The 18,038-nt window shown below is 42.4% G+C and overlaps 1 protein-coding gene across 1 annotated transcript in view; it reads left to right on the plus strand.

The window, feature by feature from the left end:
* The first annotated feature begins 1,628 nt into the window (after positions 1 to 1,628).
* LOC137430362 (synaptic vesicle 2-related protein) overlaps positions 1,629 to 18,038 on the plus strand; it is a 92,457-nt gene continuing 76,047 nt past the window's right edge. Inside the window, exons 1-3 of the mRNA XM_068121174.2 lie at positions 1,629 to 1,735; positions 9,352 to 9,452; positions 12,266 to 12,357. Coding sequence (XP_067977275.2) covers positions 9,356 to 9,452; positions 12,266 to 12,357 — 189 coding nt within the window. The 5' untranslated portion in view covers positions 1,629 to 1,735; positions 9,352 to 9,355. The remainder of the gene's footprint in view (positions 1,736 to 9,351; positions 9,453 to 12,265; positions 12,358 to 18,038) is intronic.

Consider the following 18,038-nt stretch of genomic DNA (forward strand, 5'->3'; position numbering starts at 1 on the left):
TCACTTTATTTTAGTAACTGCGCTTGCGAAGTTAAATTTACGATCTCCAAAAACCTCCCTCCCCCTCCTATCCGCTCCTCCCTCTCCCTCCCTCCCCCTCCTTCCTCCTCCTACCCGCTCCCCTTTAACTGAAAAAACAATATGTTTTCTACTTGGAGATGAGCTTTCTCGTTATGTCCATACAGTAGTCTATCTGGTATCTGTGATGTCATTTAGCATTCGTAATGAATCGCCTCTGTGCGTACAGTGGTGTTTACCTATTAATATGCTGGATGTTACTTTCAGGTTGAACATCCAACCTCCTCTGTCTCGGACTTGTTTTTAAATATGGTAATTGTTTGGGCATATGAAACGTTTCGGCCCAGAAATGTTGTATAACAATTGTGGAAAGTATGTATGTATGTATGTATGCACAGTCGTGGCCAAAAATGTTGGCACCGTTGCACTTTTTTCAAATAATGCACCATTTCTTCCAGAAAAATTGTTGAAATTAAAAAATATTTTGGTATCCACATACGTACACTATCCGCCAACAGGGGGAAGGGACATGTCAATAAAGGGGCGCCAATTTGACATGTACACCTGCATGAAGAAGTAAATATATTTTATTTTCCAGATGTGGGGTGGCCCCTTCATCTGAACTTCTCTGGAGCATTGCTTGGTTCCTCCTAAGAACACAAGGGTAGTCCAGCATGCAGACGAGATTTTTTTTTTGAATGTCCCTTCTTTTTTAGACTTTGCCACATGGCACATACCCTTTTATAAAGGGGCCTTCTCTACTATGCCCCTGGCATTTTTACCCAATAATTATAATATGTGTATATATGTACATCTAAAAATCATTGAAAAAAAAACAAACAAACAGGGCTGCTCAGATCTCCACCAGATTATCAACACAATTATTACTTGGAAATAACAACGCTTGAGGTGCTTCATCCAATGACTTATCACACAAAACATTGAGTAACATAATATAGTGGACCGAACACACCCTCCAACCATAACTAAAATTATATATTTTCTCCATGGTCTGGAGTACTGAAAAGTGATCCCTGCCTTGACAATCAGCTGAACAAACCCGGTAGGTTGTCTCTCATATGTAGTCGAAGTGACGTTTTAGAGAAGATGCTCCAACTTTAGTTTTGTATGTAGCACATGGGACCGACTTTTTTCCGCGCCATCTTTACATAGGGAGTATCATCGTACTCTGATTCTTACATATATCATCAAGCCATTTATGATGATTATCATCACTCTATTGTCCTTTGTGTATAAAATCCTCGATCTTTGACCAGCTGGATGCTTTCAAGCATCTGACGAGCTAATTACCTGTGCCCACCGAACATGGATGGAGGTTATTTTTTCCTCCATCCATGACGAGCTAATTACCTAATCTGCAAAACATTCCAACCAGCCTTGTATCATTTGAAAATCTTCTGTGCTGAAAATCTTATCTATATTGAAATATATAGGCCTTGATTAAATCTAAGGATAAATGTGGTTCTCCATCACTATTGGGTGATAAAAATATGAAGCAATGAACAGTAGAAAATGATAAAAGCAATGAAGAGTAGAAAAGGGGGAGGGCCGACGGGAGTTGTGGGAGATATGTTGAAGGCAGCGGGAAATTGGGGTGTGAGGAGAATGACAGAGATCTGCAATCTGGTGGTGAAAGAAGGCCGCATTCCAGTGGATTGGGAACTGAGTACCCTCGTCCCTCTATACAAGGGGAAAGGTGACCATCTGGACTGTGGCTCGTATCGAGCGATAAAGTTATTGGAGCATGGAATGAAGGTATTGGAAAGGGTGTTGGAGAGGAGGATAAGGAAGAAAGTGAAGATTGACGAAATGCAGTTTGGATTTATGCCAGGAAGACGAACGACAGACGCGCTTTTTATTGTGAGGCAGTTGCAGGAGAAGCACATGGAGAAGAGGAAGAGGTTGTTTCTTGGGTTTGTTGATCTGGAGAAAGCATTCGATCGGGTTCCACGCAAAGTAGTGACATGGGCATTGAGGAAGTTTGGAGTGGAGGAATGGTTGATCAGAGTAGTGATGGCAATGTACGAGAGAGCGCGCACAGCTGTAAGGACGAAGGACGGGAACAGTGTTGAGTCTGAGGTGAACGTGGGAGTGCATCAGGGGTCGGTACTAAGTCCACTACTATTTGTAGCTGTGATGTAGGTGCTGGCTCGGAATGTAAAGAAGGGTTTACCGTGTGAGTTGTATGCAGATGTTCTGGTGTTGATTGGGGAGAGTATGAATGGACTGAAGGAGAAGATGAACAAGTGGAAGGAATGTATGGAGGTAAAAGGTCTGAAGGTGAATATCGGAAAGACGAAGGTGATGGCAAGTGGTAAAGCATGTGGTGAGGTGGATATACCTGGGACATGGCCATGTGCTGTGTGCAGAAAGGGTGTCGGAGGGTTCATCAAAAATGTAGTGGTCTGAGAGGGTCATTAACCAGAGTGGCAGCTACATTCAAGTAGACAGTTATAGAGACTGGTAGACAGTTATAAGAAACGCCTACTTGAGGTTGTTTCTGTCAAAGTGAGATGCCAATACCACCTATTAGAGCCAAGGGTGTACTTACTTTTTCCTCATGCGAAATTTGCATTTTTGTTCATTTAAATTATACAATGGACTACAAAATGTAAATGTTTCATGATATTTGTTATATTATATTGTAGGGTCCCCCGAGGCCTTGACCAGCCCCTCGGTTGGCTCAGCCGCTTTTCGCGTGCACCGAGGCCGAGCACTGCTCGAGCCTTCTCGGCACTGCACCCGCGAACTGCAACCTCGGGAGGCCCGCGAGGCACCTCGGCAGCCTCCCCCGAGGACTTGACCAGCCTCTCCGTCGGCTCAACCCCACGGCTGCGTTTTTTCGCGCGTACCGAGGCCGAGCACTGCTCGAGCCTTCTCGGCACTGCCGAGCGCGCCTGCGAACTACGTACACGCCCGTGGAGTGAATTCTGGGGGGGGGGGGGGGGGGGGGTGCATGTAGGGTTACCTTATTCGCATGTCGCGGTTAACTTATCCGCATGTGACGGTTACCTTATGTTTGGTCTAATCCACGTGCACGGGCTTTTGGTTTGTTGGACGTGACGCACGCGCGGTTGTGGGAGCCACGCCCTCCGAAGAGGGTTTTGGCTTTATAAAAGCTTTACCACCTCCGTTCGAGTTTAGAGTGTGCTGGTGATTCCTGTTTGAATAAACAAGCTTCGAACCCTACGAAATGGCCTCGTCTTCTCGCCTTCCGCAACTTCTAAAATATCACCTTTATCTATCAATATTGTTGAAATGAAGATCAAATAGCTATGTTGAAATATGTTGAAAAAGTCAAAACTTTACATGGGGTGTACTTACTTTTTCACGTGACTGTATATGTTAAATATTACTGGGTTAAGACTATGGTGTAGAAGTAGGTAATTTGGGGATGCACTGGAGAAGATGATCGGAGTGGTTGAGATGGAGGTGATGCTGTGTTATTGCAGGAAACTTTAACGCGCATGTGGGAGTAGCAGAGCCGGGTGAAGAGGAATGTGTTGGTAAATTTGGTTGGGGAATGCGGAAGAGAGGGTCAAGAGCTGGTGGTGAGGAATGGGATAGCTATAGCTGGTTCATTCTTTCAAAAGTGGGAAAGTCACAGGATTACCTATAGGAGCGGAGGGAAGCATAGAACAGAACTTGATTTTGAGGTGGTAAGGATCGGATAGCTGTGGAGGGTTTAAGGATTGCAAGGCAGTGGCAGAAGAGCATGTTACCACCCAGCACAAGTCTGTGGTGTTTCTGGTATGAATGAAGAAAAGGAGGGAGGTTAAGAGCAGAGGTCAGAAGATTATTAGGTGGGGAAGTGTTGGGGCAATGTCATCGTAGAATACAAGGGGAGGACGAGGATTTTTCATAAGTCCTCATCAACATCTGTATGAGAAACTTGGCGAAGAAGCGGATGGTTTGGAGGACGAGTGGAAGGAGTATGGAGAGGCTTTTTGGGGAATGCAGAAGTGTTGTGTGGAAGGACATCAGGAAAGGGTGCATCTTTTCGGGCTAGAAACCATATATGATGGATGGAGGAAGTAATTGTTGTACACCGCTCCTTTCCTATGCCATCTCCAAGCGCTGCATAATGTCATTGCCAGGCACCGAAGGGGGCTCGGCAATGACGCACGCTGAAAGGGAGTACTCAGTTTTCACTCTGGTTGTTTGTTTGGTTTTTTTTTCTTTTTTTTTTCTTGTTTTCTTGGTTGTACAGGCGATATCTCGGCCATCATTTGAGCAAGGAAGCTGAAATTTGGGCACAATAGTGAGTAAGTACTTTGTCAAAAACTGTATTTTTTGTTTTTTGATAAATCAATTTATTGATGAGTTACTTAATTATTATCGATTAATTAAGGACTTGTATATATCCTTTCTCTTCTGGGCATTATCTCAGGCACCTTTTGAGTTAGGAAGGTGATATTTGGACAAGCCAATGACCAAGTGATTTGGCTGAAAGGCTATTTTTGATTTATTGATTCATCAATTAATCAATTAATTATTTAATTATTTAATTAATGACTTTTTTTTTTAATTTACAGATTCGGATGAAATGGTGGTGGTTTATGTATTCTATTTGCCAATTGATTAATTTTTTTATTTTTTAATGATTATTATTTATTTATTTTCATTATTCGTCATATATTTATTTTCTTTCTCATCTGGGCAATATCTCAGGCACCTTTTGAGCTAGGAAGCTAATATTTGGACACGATAGTGACCAAGTGATGTGGCTATAAAGAATATTTTTGATTTATTGATCAATAAATTAATCGATTAATTATTCATTGATTAATAAATTATTATTATTATTTTTCGTAATGACTTATTTAATTAAATTTCTAAAAGTTACATCTTTAGATTTCTGCTATTAGTGGTTTAGTTCTGCTATTAGTCAATTAATTGAGAGAATATTTTATGATAATCTTTTATTGATTTTAATGATGCAATTAATCAATCAATTATTGTACACCTCTCCCTCCCAATACAGTCTCTATGAGCTGCACGGCGGTATTGATGCGCTGGAGGATATTTAATTATTTGGCATGGGGGAGGTGTACTTTGAATGTATCTGTTGTAGTAGTAGTAGTAGTAGTAGTAGTAGTAGTAGTAGTAGTAGTAGTAGTAACAACAACAACAACTAGTACAAGTACTAGGTACTACTACTGCTGCTCCCCCTGGACAGTTCTCTTGAACAAGCTCATGGCACAGAAACAGCCAATTAATATCACAAAAGTGACCCAGAGTTTCCCCACATCCTTCACGAAGTCAGGGCCACAACAGATTTAGAGGGAAAGGGCAGGTCAATGTGGACCGATCGGCACTGACCGTGACTGCGCTGCCCTGACAAATATGGGTAGCAGGGAAGAATGGTGAAGATTTGGCCCCCGACTTGTATTGGAGGGTAGAGGTGTCCCCGATAGTTGTGGAGGAAGTAGTCAAGGTGTTTGGTGAAAAGAAGTGGTTGCTGCACCTGTATGGGCAAAAGAAGGAAGCAGCAAGGAGAGCTTGTGAATAAGGTGAGGAATGATATCGAAGATGAGGAGTACAAGTTAGAAGAGGATGGTGAAAAGAAGATGATCTATAAATTGGCTCATGACAGGAATAAGGATAGCAAGGCAATGAAGGGAGGGAAGGGGCAGTGATTAATGATTGTGGCGGGAGGCTAATGACAGCGAGGGGCAGTATTGAAGGTGAGGTCGGGAGGGAGTTCACCTGGGCATGACGCTCTTTAGTCATGTCATTAAGGTGCCGAAGAGGATTCAAGATGAGAGGATAACGAATAATGTGGAGATGGAGATCGGGAAGAACTGCAGGGGTTTTGAAAGGGTATGATAAGAAAATCTGAGGTTCTTTTTTTGTCATTCCTTTTGTTCCAATTGTCACCGGCACAATGTCGCACCATTCAGCTTCCAGGATCTTCTTACTTCGTTTTTTGAGGGCTTGTTATTTGGTCATTTTCTTGATTTCTGCGTTGTTTTGGCCAAAATCGCTGGGTACTGAAGCATCAATTTGCATTCCTTTCTTTTTTTTTCTATTTTTGTTAATAGATACTCTATCTGGTCGCAAAGCTTTGTTTTCTATGTTCACACAATGGGATCATCAGGTCGTATGTGAGCTTTACTTCCTTGTTTTCAGTGATTGGTCTTCATGTTTCCATTAGTTTTCTGAACCTGGGATATTTAAACTTTTGCAAATGTGCCAGTGGATTACGTTGTTGTGTCTTTGGGTGTACAGCTGCTCTGATTCATGTTTTTACATCCCAATAGGATGTGCCTCGTATTTTGTTTCTGCGTTGCAAAATCTACACTTGTTACATTGGCTCAGTCCTGGCATCTTCTTAAAGATATTGGCAGAGTGTCCTTTGCCCTGGGCATTTAAAATGATTCATTCTCCATACCATTTGAGCTAACCTCTTCTTTCTCTACACCCAATCTGTCCAGATCTTTTTGTTTGTCTCTGCCAATGAGGTCCTGGAGGCATTATGTTTTCGGGTTGTCCGTCTGTCCGTCCTTGATAGGTTTTTGTTACTGTGACAACTTGAGAATGGCTGAAGGGATCCAAGTCGATCTTGGTGCAGGTATGTATAATAACATAAACATGAACTGATTCGATTTTGGGGTCACAAGGTCGCAGGTCAGAGGTCACGTTAGGTAAAAAAAAATCCTGTTACCGCGATAACTTGTGAACCAGTGTTGCGATTTCGACCAAAGTTGGGACAAGGATGTATTATGATGTAAAGATGAACTGATTTGATATTTGGGGTCGAGAGGTCAAAGGTCAGCATTTGTAAAAGGTTCATAACTTGAGAACGGCTAAATGTATCTTAGTCAAACTTGGTACAATTATTGAAAATGATGTAAAGATGAACTGATTTGATATTGGGGTCGAGAGGTCAAAGGTCAGCATTTGTAAAAGGTTCATAACTTGAGAACGGCTAAATGTATCTTAGTCAAACTTGGTACAATTATTGAAAATGATGTAAAGATGAACTGATTTGATATTGGGGTCGAGAGGTCAAAGGTCAGCATTTGTAAAAGGTTCATAACTTGAGAACGGCTAAATGTATCTAAGTCAAACTTGGTACAATTATTGAAAATGATGTGAAGATGAACTGATTTGATATTTGGGGTCGAGAGGTCAAAGGTCAGCATTTGTAAAAGGTTCATAACTTGAGAACGGCTAAATGTATCTTAGTCAAACTTGGTACAATTATTGAAAATGATGTAAAGATGAACTGATTTGATATTGGGGTCGAGAGGTCAAAGGTCAGCATTTGTAAAAGGTTAATAACTTGAGAACGGCTAAATGTATCTTAGTCAAACTTGGTACAATTATTGAAAATGATGTAAAGATGAACTCATTTGATATTGGGGTCGAGAGGTCAAAGGTCAGCATTTGTAAAAGGTTCATAACTTGAGAACGGCTAAATGTATCTAAGTCAAACTTGGTACAATTATTGAAAATGATGTAAAGATGAACTGATTTGATATTGGGGTCGAGAGGTCAAAGGTCAGCATTTGTAAAAGGTTCATAACTTGAGAACGGCTAAATGTATCTTAGTCAAACTTGGTACAATTATTGAAAATGATGTAAAGATGAACTGATTTGATATTGGGGTCGAGAGGTCAAAGGTCAGCATTTGTAAAAGGTTCATAACTTGAGAACGGCTAAATGTATCTAAGTCAAACTTGGTACAATTATTGAAAATGATGTAAAGATGAACTGATTTGATATTGGGGTCGAGAGGTCAAAGGTCAGCATTTGTAAAAGGTTCATAACTTGAGAACGGCTAAATGTATCTAAGTCAAACTTGGTACAATTATTGAAAATGATGTGAAGATGAACTGATTTGATATTGGGGTCGAGAGGTCAAAGGTCAGCATTTGTAAAAGGTTCATAACTTGAGAACGGCTAAATGTATCTTAGTCAAACTTGGTACAATTATTGAAAATGATGTAAAGATGAACTGATTTGATATTGGGGTCGAGAGGTCAAAGGTCAAATGCCAGACCGTGTTAGGTAAAACTTCTGTTACCGAGCTATCTTGTGAACCAGCCAAGGGATTTTCACCAAACTTGGTATAATTGTATATTATGGAAAGATGAACTGATTAGATTTTGTGGTCAAGAGGTCAGAGGTCATGTTAAGTTATGATTATTTTGTTACCGTGATAACTTAAGAATGGCTGAAGGGATCCAAGTTAAACTTGGTACAGCTATGTATAATGATGTAAAGATTAACTGATTAGAATTTGGGGTCAATAGGTCAAAGGTCATGGTCTGTTATATGTTTCAGTAACTGCAATAACTTAAAAACGGTTGAAGGGAAGCAAGTCAAACTTGGTACAAGTATGTTTAATGATGTAAATATAAATTGATTGGATTATGTAGTCAAGAGGTCAAAGGTCAGAGGTCCTGTCAGATAAAAATTCCATTACCGAGCTAACTTGCGAACTGGTGATGGGACTTGGACCAAACTTGGTAGTTGGTTTAAGTATATATTATGACGCAAAGATCAACTGATTAAATTTCTGCATGAAGAGGTCAAAGGTCCCCCAGGTGTCAAAGTAGTATACAGAAGTTTTCATTCTCTGGGTGTGTTAGGAATGTGAAGAGGACAGAAAAAGCATGCCAGTGTGGCTTCAAGGTTTTGTGAAATATTTTGAAAAATGTCAAATTATTTTGGCAGTGCACTGCCAATCTCGAGCTTCCTCTGTGTAAGTGTGTGAAGCGAGAAAAGGTATCTATTGAGTATAAGACTGGTGAGTAAAGACTACACTTTGTTTTAACAACACAATCGGATGAAATTGTCTTGGCTCTCACTATCATGCAACTTCAGCAGGTCACAGCAAAGTAATACATTTTGCTTCAGTCTAATCTGGAAGTTCTTCCATATGTATTCTTTCCCTCAGATATGTGCCCCAATTTTTTTTTTTCTTTTGAAACGGCAATACATGAGAAACGAAGGACAGCTTCGTTGAAGAGCTATTTGATTGTTTATTATCTGTGACAATTCCATCTGCACCATGAGATCGAAATTTCGGAAATGGCAAATAAATGTTCTACCCAGAATTGAAGCGAAATGGGATCAACTTAAAATGCAAGTAAAATTTTGAAAACCATCATGCCAGCCTGAAACTCGAGGTTTCATCGAGACAAAATGGCTTTTGCGATTTTCTTCTTGACATATCTTTATCCCTTATTCTTAGTAATTATCGGTGATTGATTTGATAGGAATATTCAGTCATTGATCTTTATTGTATTCTGTGTTTTTCTATCCCCCTTCCCTTCCAAAAATTCCCCATGTCAATTTCAGAATCATGTCCTCGGTCTGCCATGATGTTGAGAATGCGGAAGGCCTGGTCAGGAAGAGGGGAGTAGTCCTCAGCAACCCCATAACACATTGCTCTGGAAAAGGTATAGAATTTCCTCTGTTTACCTTCCAAGCCTCATCTCAGATTGGGAATGGACAAATGGTGGTTAGGGAATGGGTCGGAGGGGAGGGGAGGGTCGAGTGGTGGGGAGTTGGTAATGACCATTAACATTTAATGATTATTCTAGCAGAGTACCCTCCCCCTGGGTGGGTCGCGCGTTTGTGCATCACTTGCTTGAAAAAGTATAGTTTAAAACAGTAAAGTTTAGTGTTTTGCAAGAAGACTACAGATGATGACTCACACTACCATCATCATCATCATCATCATCATCATCATCATCAGGGGTTGAAAGGGTCTAATCTCTCAAGCAGGTAAAAAGGGTCTGAAAAGGTCCAAGTGGATCTAAAGCTCTAAATGGTCAAGGGTCCAAACTTTCTATTCGGTCTGAAAGATGTACGGGGTCTAAAGGGAATTAAGGGGTGTAAAGATCTAAAGAGTATGAAAGGTCTGAAGTGTAGAAAGGGTCTTAATGGTAAAAGTGTCTGATGGATCTTGTTGTCTTAAGGGTCTGAGGAGCCGTGGTGGTCATAAAGAGTTTTAGTGGCCTTGAAGGGTCTTGATGGTCTTGATGGTCTTGATGATCTTGATGGTCTTGATGGTCTTGAGGATCTTTGGAGTCTTTGAGTCTTGATCTTGAGTCCTCGGGGCCTTACCGGTCTATGGCGTCTGTAAGAGTCTTCGGGTTCTTTGGGGAGTTTTAATGCTCTTGGGGGTTTTGGGGGACTTAGCGGCTTGAGGGCTCTTAAAGGGTCTTAAAAGGTCTCAGGGGTCTCGGCAGTCGAAATAATCGAAATTTAAAGGCATGTATTGCAATAGTACGTAATTAATAGACATACTTGAAGGCAGGATGCAACTGACATTCAAGCAGTACATAATTAATATACATTTTAGTGATACTGTACTTTCATGTTACAACATGCTACATTAAATGAATCATTACCTATGGCTATGCCACTCAAGGTGACGGTTGACGGCGGAGTTAACAGAACCAGTTGGTTTTGGGAAGAAGAACCGATTTGTATAGCATGATGCCTCAAAAGGTTATGGACGGATTCAGATGAAACTTGGTGGACAGGTTGGTTGTGTGACGAGGATGAATCGATTCGATTTTGGTGAGAATATGAATCCAGATCCGGATACAGGAATTTTTAAATTTTAAGTGATTCTTCACCATTGAGTGATGGGGCCAAAAACAATATGTAACATGATATTTCAAAAGATTGTGGACGACTTATGACAAAACGAGATGAATGGGTTGTTCAGGTGACAAGAACAAGCCGATTAGATTTTGGTTCAGGTCCGAATCCAGATCCGGGCCTATCAGTGGGATAGAAAACATAAACTGTTCAGCTTGGTGGAGGTGTGTGCTCTACCCAGTGCCGTTCTAGTTTGTGTCATCAGGTGCGTCACTCTGCCTGCAAAAGAATATCTAAACTGCTAATAAAATATGACTACATGATATTATCTGCATGGCAAGTACGCAATTGTTTTGCAATTCAGTTGTTGTTTTATGCCATGATAATTTAAAAACATTCTCTCCACTGACTCTATAACCACCAGCAGGTTATATAATTAATGCATGTTTGTAAGCCGGAACATTAATTTGTCATCGTCTTAAGGTTTTTTTCTTTCTTTGGTGTGAATATGGTAAAAAAAAAATTAAATTCTTCTTTTTTGACGGGTTGGGAAGGAGTGCGGGGAATTTTGAAAAAATAATTAAAAGCGTTTACAACTAGAAGGCCACTCGGTAGAGAGAATACCTCCGCCAGGTGAACAGTTTACGTTTTGTATCCCAGCGTAGACCAGAAAATCACAATACAGAATCACATTTAATCAAAATCATCCATCCGCAACTTTTTGACATATCCTGCTTTGTATCGTTTTCGGCCCTAACTCCCGATGGTGAAGAATTACTTTAAAATTCTACTAGCCGGATCCCGATCCAGATCTTCACCAAAATTGAATTGATTCTTCTCTGTCACACACTCAACCTGTCCAACAAGTTTCGTCCAAATCCATCCATAACTTTTTGAGATATCCTGCTATGTATCGTTTTTGGCCCCATCCCCAATGGTGAAGAATCACTTAAAAATTAAATAATTATCATATCCGAATCCATATTCATATCTTCACCAAAATCGAATCTCTTTGTCCTTGTCAGTCACCCAACAGGTCCACAAAGTTTCGTCCAAATCCGTCCACAACTTTTTCAGATATCCTGCTATGTGTCGTTTTTGGCCCGATCTCCCAATGGTGAAGAATCACTTAAAAACCTTTACTAGCCGGATCCGGATCCGGATCTTCACCAAAATCTAATCATTTCGTCATTGTTACATACGCTACCTCTCTGCCAAACTTCGTCCGAATCCGTCCACAACTTATTGAGATATCCTGTTCACAAATAAACAGACAAACAGGGGTGAAAACATAACCTCCATCCACCTTTGGTGGCGGAGGTAAAAAGAGATATTCTGGTTATAAGAATATATATCTCTCAAAATATTTCTTCCTGAAGAGGCATTTTCTTGTCAAGAAAATTATTTTGCCAGCATCTGCACTTGAGGTGTTATGACAAGAAAACAATTCTTTTGATTTTCTGCAAACATTGTAACATTTATTCTTTTAAGGAAAATATGTCGATAATTATTTTGGGCAGTGCCTGGTCTTGAGCTTTCTTTGTGCAAGTGTGTGAAGCAAGTAAAAATGTCTATTGCCTCTTGCTTTTCCTTACGATTTCCACCTCTCACATCCTCGATTGTCTCGACTTTGCCTTCTCTTGCTCCTCCCGATGCTCAGAAAGTCAAGTTTTCACATTGGATGATGCAATAGAGACTCTTGGATTTGGGAAGTTCCATTGGTTGTTGTTGGCAGTTTGTGGTCTTTCCTGGGTAAGTGGAAAAAAAAATTGAAATTGATTTTGCATCCATTTTCATCTATTTATAATCTGTTTACTGTTCTCTAACATTACCCAGCTGTATAACCTTTTCAGGACGTCACCTAAATATTTGTTGTCAGAGCTGAAACCAAACCCACAATTCATGCATTACTTGCTAATTTTGTTTAGGATACAATACAAGGGAACATAAATATATATATATATATATATATATATATATATATATATATATACAGTATATATTGTTACAGATCGCGGTTTAGATGTTATGATGGGCCGAGCGGATGGTCCAACCGCGACCGTTACAGGATCCCCAATTGGCCCGATTCCACCCGACGTTGACCAGATCGCACCACAGATATTCAATCGGGAAACCTCTAAAGCGACCGAAAGAGAAGGAAAAAGAGAAGAAGACAGAGTACGGAGGAAGAACAGATTTATTATACACACACAAGCAAAAAGAAAGAGCGACCAAAATTATTTACAGCAATGGATGGAAGAAGCAGTCACACAGTGCATCGTTAACTTATACTATTCAATTTACTTAACCCCAGGACAACGATTAGGACAGACGACGTTCACACTTACACGGGGGATATTGCAGGCAGGTATGGCTTGAGGTGGATTGCTGGAGAGGGAGGCAGGGTCGGAGGCAGCAGCTCTCAATTCCTCGCGTTTTTGGTGGGAAAACCCTCCGTCGCGTATCCGCTGCCGATGCTGTAGACGTCACGCACTGGCTCGGTCACACCTGCTCCTCTCCTTCTGGTGGAGCCGTCTCCCTCCTTTCAGCGCGTCTCTCCAAAGCTGGTTTCCTCTCCGAGTACCTCTCCTCTTTGGCTTGGAGCATCTCGCATCTCACCGCTCACCGCTCCTCTCGTATGTCACCTCTTCGCTCATCTCCTGAAGCAGTCCCTTCCAGTCGCTTTTATCACTCGGGGCGGAATCAAGCCGCCGGCTGTGAGGGCACGCCTACCGGGTCGCTAACCGCGGTGCTGGTTGGCTGTTAGGGCTGTCCGATTCCTCCTTCGATCATGACGACGTGCCACGCCTGTGAGTTGGCGGCTCCTACCCCCCCTCTTCTCCGAGATGAGCACATGGGCAATGGTGGCTTGCGGGATTGAACACCACTCGCACCGCTTTTGAAAGGAACTTTGGGAGAGCGGAGATGATTGGGGAAATTGAAAGGGCCTACGCTTATTTCGTTTGATACAATGCAGAGTCAATCTAGTGGGAAACACATATTTAACCTACATAGAATAAGGAAATAAACTATTTAAAAAGATATATCGTGGCCTGTGTGTAAGTTTCATGGAATTAACTAGGAGGACGGCTGCGACCATTATTTACATTACGAGGGTGTTACACATAACAAAACCATACTTTTCACATTCGTTACACTTCCTCCAAAATTGTTACACTTCTCAAAAACCGTTACACTTCTCAAATTCGTTACACTTCTCAAAACCGTTACAATATATATATATATATATTTTTGTATACAAGGTCGAGGCTCGTGAAAGAGCTAACATTAATCACACAAAAAGTCAAACCGACACATAAACATTGTTACGGATTCGTCACTTCCATTGTTGTGGTTTTCATCCACTGTAAACATTTTTGATTCCATGTACTATTATTGTTGTCGTTTGGGGGAAATAGAGATTACTATTTTCAAAAGGTAAAAAAGGTAATGTTTTAAATGAAACCGGAACCGGATGACGACGAAGAGGAAGAAGAAGAAGAAGAGGAGGAAGAGAAGGCGGAGCGAGTGAGTCGGACAAGAAGCCGAGCTTCTTCGAGGTCTGGAGCAACCGATTGGCGAACGAGGGTCACGAGTGAACTTTGGGTTTCCCGGGAAAGGGATTCCTGCGACAGAGTTGTCATCGCTGTGACAGATAAACCTGCGTGACAGGTTTGTGGTTGATTCCGGAGAGAATCATCAGAGTGCCGTTACGCCATGAGAACGGGCCGTCGGCCATTTTTACCTCGTGCAGGATTTGCGCATCGCTCAAGGTTTTTCACTTGACTTCAACCATTTTCACCACATTCAGACGTTAATCTGGTGTGTGTGTGCAACGTGGCTTTTGAGTGGGAAATCTGCGGTTCGCCGAGTGGGAGCCATGGAACGTCCACACCCAAGGGGGTGATTTCCCAGTCACCTTGAGGGCACCTTTGCGCAGCTTTGGCAGCGGGACTGCGACTGTCATCCAAACGGGATTCTGGTCTCGATTGGACATCGTTCTGACGATCACTGGAGCGGATTGACTTTGGCTTGATGCCGGATTATAGACATTGGGGAATGTTCTTCTTTTCGCTCACTTGGAGCACAGTGAGTTATATTGTACGAACCTGATGGTACCATCATAGGAAAATATATTGGTTGTACAATTGATTACTATTGTTGTTGTACTGTTATTCTTGTGTGATCTTAATACAACACTTGTTTGTTGGTAACAATTGGTGTGGTTTCACCATTGATCTTTGACATACAGAATAACACATCTTTCTGCCGTGACCCCTCTCGGGGCTCGGAGGTACACCGTTACCGGGGTTTGGAGAGGAGCACGTAACAACATATAAAAAAGGGAGCCATGGACAAGATGGGGAGAGAGGGGGAAGGACACAAACACAACATTTGAGAGCAGGGACATCGAGAGATCTGTGGGAGGGAGAGGGATTGGGGGGAGGTGGGAGAGGTATAAAACACATGGACACTGCAAGGACTTCCAGGAAAGAAGTCGGAATTTAAAAAAAAGTGGATCTGGGGTGAATTAGCGGGGGTAGAAAAGATAAAGGTTTTTGGATGGGGTAAGATAAGAGATGGTGGTGAACAGCTGTTTTAAAGACCTGGAGGGAGGAGTGGGATTGAAGAGTGGGGGGAGTTTGTTCCAATGGTGGGAGAAAAGGGGAATGAAAGAGTGAAGGTGAGCAGAGAGTCCAGATTTTGGCAGTTTAACCATAAAGAGGGTTGCTGGTAGATCTTGTGCGACCTGTAGGAATATTTGGGGGACAGAGCACAGAGAGTCCTGAGGGAGCAAGGCTGGAGAGGAGTCGGTAGAAGACAGAAAGACCACCAACCTGCCTGCGGTGAGTGAGTGAACGGCCCTCAGAGTTAGCTTCATCGCGGGAGATTCCAATGATTCTGAAAGCTTTGGTTTCAATAGCGTGAAGCCGAGCTAGGTGTGAGGCAGGAGCACTGGCCCAGAGGCGAGAACAGTATTCCATTGAGCTGCCGATGAAAGCCTTGTATGTGGTGAGGAGCTCAGGTGTGCCAAGGAAGGACTTCGCACGACGGAGGATGCCCAGTCGGCGACTGGCTTTGGAGGCCAGCTTGGAAATGTCGTTTTTCCCAGGAAAGATCATGGCAGATAGTGAGACCCAAAAGTTTGAGCGACAGAACATCTTGGAGAGGATTGTTGAGAAAGTAGATGGGAGGGTTGTCTAATCGGTCTTTTCGGAGAGACATAGTAAGAGTATGAGATTTGTCAGGATTGAAAGACATGTTCCACTTGTTTGACCAGTCTGTGATTTTGTCCAGGTCTGCAGAGATTGAGGAGGCTGCAGACCGCCGATCTGAGGGATGAGGAATGGAGTGGCAGAGAGTGGAGTTATCAGCAAAGAGATAGAGAGGATTTTCTAGAGTCGGAGAGATCATTGATGAAGACCAGAAAAAGCACAGGGCCCAGAACACTGCCTTGGGGAACTCCAGGCTGAACAGGAAGGGGAGATGAGAGAAATCCATTCAGGGCCACACGTTTACTATGCCCAGCGAGGAAGTCCGCAAGCCATGCGTGCAGATTTCCATGGATGCCATAGGAGGAGAGTTTGGTGAGCAGAGCTGGGTGCCAGACCGTATCGAAGGCACGTGATATGCCAAGTGAGACAGCTCTGATTTCCTGTTTGGCATTGAGGACCTCCATCAATTTTTGAGACAGCAGAAGCAGCATGTCCAGAGTAGAATGCCCTGGTCTGAATCCAAACTGATCATCGGAGATCAAGCCATTGGAGAAGAGGAAGGAGTTGATATCTGAAGCAATGATGGATTCCATGACTTTGTTGATAATTGGGAGCAGGCTGATTGGTCTGTAGTTGCAAGGATCTGTTTTTGCACATTTTTTGTGTAAAGCAGTAGTGTTTGCTGATTTCCAAGATTATGCCAGATGACCTTGAGCAAATGAGAGGGTGAATAGAGCAGAGAGAGGGTGAGATCGAGTGGCAGAGCAGGATTTTAGGACCCATGGGCTGATGCCGTCTGGTCCAGTTGCAGAATCAGTCAAGGTTTGACAAAAACTTCTCCACCCTGTCAGGAGAGAAGGACACAGAGTGCAGGAGCAGTTGGGTTCGACTGGGTAAGGTGGGAACAGAGAGAGATGGGTTTGGGACACAATATTTTGAGGCAAACACAGAGTTGAGGCATTCGGCTTTGTCACGTGCGGTGTCAACTGTGTAGCCATTTGAGGTAAGGGAGGGGATGGAGGGGGAACAAACACCAGAAACGGATTTGACCAGATGTCACCAGGATTTGGAGGGAGGAGACAGGTTTGAGAGTTCATTCCTGAGTGTGGAGAGATAGTGCTTCCTGGCACTCCTGAAGGTGGACACACGCACTTGTTCCGAGCTTGGTGGAAGGAACTGAGATTGCCTTCAGTTGGATTAGCCTTCCATGAGGCAAAGGCAAGTTGTTTCAGGGCAACTGCCTCACCACAATATTCAGTGTACCATGGACGGGAGGAAGGGTAAGACAACTGAAGACGAGATGGGACAGATCTGTGCATGAGAGAGAGCAGTTTGCTTTGGAAAAAGGAAGAATTGATGTCAGAGGCAGTAGAGATGGGAGACCAGTCCAGATGATTGATGGCTGCTTGAAGACCGTGCCAGTCAGCCTGAGTGAAATGCAGACTCGTCGACACTGAGGAGGCTCTCTGAGAATGGCCAGAGAGATGTCCACTTTAACAAGCACATGATCAGAAGAACTGATTGGAGCAGAAGAAGAGCAGCAGACATTTGCAGGGAAGGTATTTTAGTCTATATTAGTTTGCCCTCTGTTTACAACAGCAGATCATGCATATCACGATTATGAAGGCGATCCATGACGCATATATGAACAGCTCCCAATTTAAGGGCATTTGTTGGTCAATTTGCCAGTATTCATTACCCTGTGCAGTTAACAATTTACATTCTGGGTTATTTTCTTGCAGATTTTAACACAAATGTAAAGCTTGAGGTGCTTGTACTTGTACATGTATCATGTGCAGATCTTTTGGAGACATTAGTGAACTTCTACATTAATTACAAGGACATTGATGGACAGAAATTCAATTGACAGCATATGGGAGTTGAACTAGGGGTACCAGCGTCATAACCTTGTCCTCAGATGGGAATACTATAATGGACTTTATCTTAATAAAGCTATTTATGTAGATCATGTGAAGAGGGGGTTCAAAATATTTTTCTCTTTCCGAAACGTTTCGGAGCCAACAACGTGATAGTCTAAGCTAGGGAAGTGAATATTCCAATATCATCAGGAAAGTCACCCACTCTTGATAAAATGTTGCACTTGCTTGAAATAAAGAAAACTTTCACTTGCTGCATAGGACCAAGGGAGTGCAGTGTGGAGTTGTGAATCCACCTCGCGCGAACATGAATGTACTCACTGCTGTTATCCTCTTGCAC

Source organism: Myxine glutinosa, chromosome 6 (assembly GCF_964187855.1).
Source record: "Myxine glutinosa chromosome 6, kmMyxGlut1.1, whole genome shotgun sequence".
Classification (NCBI taxonomy): domain Eukaryota; kingdom Metazoa; phylum Chordata; class Myxini; order Myxiniformes; family Myxinidae; genus Myxine; species Myxine glutinosa.